Source organism: Perca flavescens, chromosome 19 (genome assembly GCF_004354835.1).
Source record: "Perca flavescens isolate YP-PL-M2 chromosome 19, PFLA_1.0, whole genome shotgun sequence".
Taxonomy (NCBI): Eukaryota; Metazoa; Chordata; class Actinopteri; order Perciformes; family Percidae; genus Perca; species Perca flavescens.
This window is the reverse complement of record NC_041349.1, coordinates 949,979-957,478: the sequence shown is the minus strand read 5'-3', so window position 1 is coordinate 957,478 and position 7,500 is coordinate 949,979. Positions and strand designations below refer to the sequence as shown.

The following is a 7,500-nucleotide window of genomic DNA, read 5'->3' as shown; positions in this document are numbered from 1 at the left end:
CTTGACTGTCCATCAGTTGTCGCTGTCCGTGGTGCTGAAACATTTTTACTTGACAGTCCATCAGTTGTCGCTGTCCGTGGTGCTGAAACATTTTTACTTGACTGTCCATCAGGTGTTGCTGTCCGTGGTGCTGAAACATTTTTACTTGAATGGCAAACTGTTTTCTTTGTTCGTCAATACAAACTTGTCAAAACATGGGTCTTTTGTTTGGGTTTTATTTGACTTAAATGCTTACTTGGGCTCAATGAGTGACACATCATAACATGCATTCATCAGATAATATAATTTTTTTTTAAAGATTTTAATTTTAAAATAACTTGGTAAAAGAGAGCCCCATGATGAAGCTCCGCCCCTGCAGGGCCTAGTTGTTACTATGATGACCATCAGCATCAGCATCTCTGCCTCTCATTCTATACTTCCTCCTCTCCCTCTCTCCTCCTCCTCTCTCTTCCTCCTTTCTCTCTTCCTCTCTCTCTCTCTTCCTCTCTCTCTTCCTCCTCTCTCTCTTCTTCCTCCTCTCTCTCTTCCTCCTCTCTCTCTCTTCCTCCTTTCTCTCTTCCTCTCTTTGTCTTCCTCTCTCTCTTCCTCCTCTCTCTCTTCCTCTCTCTCTCTCTCTCTTCCTCTCTCTCTTCCTCCTCTAGCTCTCTTCCTCCTCTCTCTCTTCCTCCTCTCTCTCTTCCTCCTCTCTCTCTTCCTCTCTCTCTTCCTCTCTCTCTTCCTCCTCTCTCTCTTTCTCCTCCTCTCTCTCTTTCTCCTCTCTCTCTCCTCCTCTCTCTCTTCCTCCTCTCTCTCTCCTCTCTCTCCTCCTCTCACTCTTTCTCCTCTCTCTCTCCCCCTATCTCTCTTCCTCCTCTCTCTCCTCTCTCTCTTCCTCCTCTCTCTCTTCCTCCAATCTCTCTCCTCCTCTCACTCTTTCTCCTCTCTCTCCTCCTCTCTCTCTTCCTCCTCCCTCTCTACCCTCCTCCCTCTCCCCTCCTCTCCCTCTCTCCAGAGGATGTATAGACCAATCAGAAGTTGTAGGCCAGTTGGTATCAGACCATTAAGTTGCTACATGCTAACGCTAACAGCTGATGTGATGTGTGTCTCTGCAGAAGTATCGTTACCAAGACGATGAGACCCCCCCTGCCGAGCCCAGCCCGGGACACGTAACTCACGGACGCAGTACAGAGGCCAGCCACACACACCTAGAGGGATACACACACCCTGCTGCTCTCACGGTACACACACACACACACACACACACACACACACACACACACACACACACACACACACACACACACACACACACACACACACACACACCCTGCTGCTCTCACGGTACACACACACACACACACACACACACACACACACACACACACACACACACAGACACACACACTCACACACACACACACACACACAAACACATACACACACATACAGAGGCCAGCCACACACACCTAGAGGGATACACACACCCTGCTGCTCCCACGGCACACACACACACACACACACACACACACACACACACACACACACACACACACACACAGAGACACAGCACTACATTTCCCAAAATTCAGCTGTCAATCCGTGCCAGCCACACACACCTGGAGGGATTACACACACACACACACACACACACACACACACACACACACACACCCACACATAGACACAGCACTACATTTCCCACAATTCAGCTGTCAATCCGTGTTTAAAGGGTCATTGAGGAGGATGGAGAAGGCTTCTTGTTTTTTACATTCACTTTGCTACTAATTTCAGAACCTTGACGTAATTTTCCAAAACTCTAGACACAAAACTCACAACAGTCATCACTTGTAACACAGGCTGTCCAATGTTCACAACATTACATCATTCATTCATATCTTTAAATAAACATTACATCATTCATTCATATCTTTAAATAAACATTATTCATATCTTTAAATAAACATCATTCATATCTTTAAATTCATTTCATTCATCTTTAAATAAACATTACATCATTCATTCATATCTTTAAATAAACATTACATCATTCATTCATATCTTTAAATAAACATTACATCATTCATTCATATCTTTAAATAAACATTACATCATTCATTCATATCTTTAAATAAACATTACATCATTCATTCATATCTTTAAATAAACATTGCATCATGCATTCATATCTTTAAATAAACATTACATCATTCATTCATATCTTTAAATAAACATTACATCATTCATTCATATCTTTAAATAAACATTACATCATTCATTCATATCTTTAAATAAACATTGCATCATGCATTCATATCTTTAATCACTGGTTCATAAAACTAATTCATGGTGAAATCCCACTGAAACGTTACTTTAGATCAGCCACACACAAGCTACCCATAGTTCCACTGGGTCATCATTCGTACAATCATTAAATATTGTAGTACAACATAGGTGATACATGTTTCATTATGGTACTACATGTAAATACATCCTTGTAAAAGTACTGCAGTAGTAGAGAGAATATTACAGACACAGTGGAATCATTGAACAAAATCTGAAATGTATTACAATAAACAATACAGTACGATCACAACATGGTTGATTTGAATCAAAGCTAAAATACATAGCTAGGAAATGGAAAAGAAAAGACAGTAGTACTGTAGTACTGTAAAACATCTAATGAATTGTTCCTCAACTTGCTTGTACTTTAAAAAGCAAAACAAAGACGTGATTACTGTACTTCTACATCTTCATCAACTCTGGCTTGTGGATTTGGCCACAGGTTCTCATCTACATCACAACTAGCCAAACGTCTTGGAAAAAACACTCAGGCATGGCGAACAATGTGGTATGAGTGTATATATATATATATATATATATATAAAGTATATATCTCAATCATCATTAATGAGTTGGCAGAATTGGACAAGCAATTCCAAGGGCCTGCATCCATACAGTGCAGTACTGTCAATACTGTAAATAGTCTTAAAGGTAGTACATTGGACCATAATAACAGTATCTGATAAACAGTAGTACATTACAGTAGTAGTACATGGGACCATAGTAACAGTGTCTGATAAACAGTAGTACATTACAGTAGTAGTACATGGGACCATAGTAACAGTGTCTGATAAACAGTAATACATTACAGTAGTAGTACATGGGAGCATAGAAACAGTGTCTGGTAAACAGTAGTACATTACAGTAGTAGTACATTGGACCATAGTAACAGTGTTTGATAAACAGTAGTACATTACAGTAAAGGTAGTACATGGGACCATAGAAACAGTGTCTGGTAAACAGTAGTACATTACAGTAAAGGTAGTACATGGGACCATAGAAACAGTGTCTGGTAAACAGTAGTACATTACAGTAAAGGTAGTACATGGGACCATAGAAACAGTGTCTGGTAAACAGTAGTACATTACAGTAGTAGTACATGGGACCATAGAAACAGTGTCTGATTAACAGTAGTACATTACAGTAGTAGTACATGGGACCATAGAAACAGTGTCTGGTAAACAGTAGTACATTACAGTAGTAGTACATGGGACCATAGTAACAGTGTTTGATAAACAGTAGTACATTGCAGTAAAGGTAGTACATGGGACCATAGAAACAGTGTCTGATAAACAGTAGTACATTACAGTAGTAGTACATGGGACCATAGTAACAGTGTCTGATAAACAGTAGTACATTACATAGTAGTACATGGGACCATAGTAACAGTGTCTGATAAACAGTAGTACATTACAGTAGTAGTACATGGGACCATAGTAACAGTGTCTGATAAACAGTAGTACATTACAGTAAAGGTAGTACATGGGACCATAGAAACAGTGTCTGGTAAACAGTAGTACATTACAGTAGTAGTACATGGGACCATAGTAACAGTGTCTGATAAACAGTAGTACATTACAGTAAAGGTAGTACATGGGACCATAGTAACAGTGTCTGATAAACAGTAGTACATTACAGTAGTAGTACATGGGACCATAGAAACAGTGTCTGGTAAACAGTAGTACATTACAGTAAAGGTAGTACATGGGACCATAGAAACAGTGTCTGGTAAACAGTAGTACATTACAGTAGTAGTACATGGGACCATAGAAACAGTGTCTGGTAAACAGTAGTACATTACAGTAGTAGTACATGGGACCATAGAAACAGTGTCTGATTAACAGTAGTACATTACAGTAAAGGTAGTACATGGGACCATAGTAACAGTGTCTGATAAACAGTAGTACATTACAGTAGTAGTACATGGGAGCATAGAAACAGTGTCTGATTAACAGTAGTACATTACAGTAGTAGTACATGGGACCATAGTAACAGTGTCTGATTAACAGTAGTACATTACAGTAGTAGTACATGGGACCATAGTAACAGTGTTTGATAAACAGTAGTACATTACAGTAGTAGTACATGGGAGCATAGAAACAGTGTCTGATAAACAGTAGTACATTACAGTAGTAGTATATGGGACCATAGTAACAGTGTTTGATAAACAGTAGTACATTGCAGTAAAGGTAGTACATGGGACCATAGTAACAGTGTCTGATAAACAGTAGTACATTACAGTAAAGGTAGTACATGGGACCATAGAAACAGTGTCTGGTAAACAGTAGTACATTACAGTAAAGGTAGTACATGGGACCATAGTAACAGTGTCTGGTAAACAGTAGTACATTACAGTAGTAGTACATGGGACCATAGAAACAGTGTCTGGTAAACAGTAGTACATTACAGTAGTAGTACATGGGACCATAGAAACAGTGTCTGATAAACAGTAGTACATTACAGTAAAGGTAGTACATGGGACCATAGAAACAGTGTCTGGTAAACAGTAGTACATTACAGTAAAGGTAGTACATGGGACCATAGAAACAGTGTCTGGTAAACAGTAGTACATTACAGTAGTAGTACATGGGACCATAGAAACAGTGTCTGATAAACAGTAGTACATTACAGTAAAGGTAGTACATGGGACCATAGAAACAGTGTCTGGTAAACAGTAGTACAGTACAGTAGTAGTACATGGGACCATAGAAACAGTGTCTGATAAACAGTAGTACATTACAGTAGTAGTACATGGGACCATAGAAACAGTGTCTGATAAACAGTAGTACAGTACAGTAGTAGTACATGGGACCATAGAAACAGTGTCTGATAAACAGTAGTACATTACAGTAGTAGTACATGGGACCATAGTAACAGTGTCTGATAAACAGTAGTACATTACAGTAGTAGTACATGGGAGCATAGAAACAGTGTCTGATAAACAGTAGTACATTACAGTAATAGTATATGGGACCATAGAAACAGTGTCTGATAAACAGTAGTACATTACAGTAGTAGTACATGGGACCATAGTAACAGTGTCTGGTAAACAGTAGTACATTACAGTAAAGGTAGTACATGGGACCATAGAAACAGTGTCTGGTAAACAGTAGTACATTACAGTAGTAGTACATGGGACCATAGAAACAGTGTCTGGTAAACAGTAGTACATTACAGTAAAGGTAGTACATGGGACCATAGAAACAGTGTCTGGTAAACAGTAGTACATTACAGTAAAGGTAGTACATGGGACCATAGAAACAGTGTCTGGTAAACAGTAGTACATTACAGTAGTAGTACATGGGACCATAGAAACAGTGTCTGGTAAACAGTAGTACATTACAGTAAAGGTAGTACATGGGACCATAGAAACAGTGTCTGATAAACAGTAGTACATTACAGTAGTAGTACATGGGACCATAGAAACAGTGTCTGATAAACAGTAGTACATTACAGTAAAGGTAGTACATGGGACCATAGTAACAGTGTCTGATAAACAGTAATACATTACAGTAGTAGTACATGGGACCATAGAAACAGTGTCTGGTAAACAGTAGTACATTACAGTAAAGGTAGTACATGGGACCATAGAAACAGTGTCTGGTAAACAGTAGTACATTACAGTAAAGTAGTACATGGGACCATAGAAACAGTGTCTGATTAACAGTAGTACATTACAGTAGTAGTACATGGGACCATAGTAACAGTGTCTGATTAACAGTAGTACATTACAGTAGTAGTACATGGGACCATAGAAACAGTGTCTGATAAACAGTAGTACATTACAGTAAAGGTAGTACATGGGACCATAGTAACAGTGTTTGATAAACAGTAGTACATTACAGTAAAGGTAGTATATGGGACCATAGTAACAGTGTTTGATAAACAGTAGTACATTGCAGTAAAGGTAGTACATGGGACCTTAGAAACAGTGTCTGGTAAACAGTAGTACATTACAGTAAAGGTAGTACATGGGACCATAGAAACAGTGTCTGATAAACAGTAGTACATTACAGTAGTAGTACATGGGACCATAGAAACAGTGTCTGATAAACAGTAGTACATTACAGTAGTAGTACATGGGACCATAGTAACAGTGTTTGATAAACAGTAGTACATTGCAGTAAAGGTAGTACATGGGACCATAGAAACAGTGTCTGATAAACAGTAGTACATTACAGTAGTAGTACATGGGACCATAGAAACAGTGTCTGATAAACAGTAGTACATTACAGTAAAGGTAGTACATGGGACCATAGAAACAGTGTCTGATAAACAGTAGTACATTACAGTAGTAGTACATGGGACCTTAGAAACAGTGTCTGGTAAACAGTAGTACATTACAGTAAAGGTAGTACATGGGACCATAGAAACAGTGTCTGATAAACAGTAGTACATTACAGTAGTAGTACATGGGACCATAGAAACAGTGTCTGATAAACAGTAGTACATTACAGTAAAGGTAGTACATGGGACCATAGTAACAGTGTCTGATAAACAGTAATACATTACAGTAGTAGTACATGGGACCATAGAAACAGTGTCTGGTAAACAGTAGTACATTACAGTAAAGGTAGTACATGGGACCATAGAAACAGTGTCTGGTAAACAGTAGTACATTACAGTAGTAGTACATGGGAGCATAGAAACAGTGTCTGATTAACAGTAGTACATTACAGTAGTAGTACATGGGACCATAGTAACAGTGTCTGATTAACAGTAGTACATTACAGTAGTAGTACATGGGAGCATAGAAACAGTGTCTGATAAACAGTAGTACATTACAGTAAAGGTAGTACATGGGACCATAGTAACAGTGTTTGATAAACAGTAGTACATTACAGTAAAGGTAGTATATGGGACCATAGTAACAGTGTTTGATAAACAGTAGTACATTGCAGTAAAGGTAGTACATGGGACCATAGTAACAGTGTCTGATAAACAGTAGTACATTACAGTAAAGGTAGTACATGGGACCTTAGAAACAGTGTCTGGTAAACAGTAGTACATTACAGTAAAGGTAGTACATGGGACCATAGAAACAGTGTCTGGTAAACAGTAGTACATTACAGTAGTAGTACATGGGACCATAGAAACAGTGTCTGGTAAACAGTAGTACATTACAGTAAAGGTAGTACATGGGACCATAGTAACAGTGTCTGATAAACAGTAGTACATTAC

General features: G+C 38.7%; 1 protein-coding gene across 1 annotated transcript in view; it reads left to right on the top strand.

The window, feature by feature from the left end:
* The window catches only part of dlg4b (discs, large homolog 4b (Drosophila)), a 53,317-nt gene that overhangs the window by 18,086 nt on the left and 27,731 nt on the right, over positions 1 to 7,500 (top strand). Inside the window, 1 exon segment of the mRNA XM_028564765.1 lies at positions 1,092 to 1,217. Coding sequence (XP_028420566.1) covers positions 1,092 to 1,217 — 126 coding nt within the window.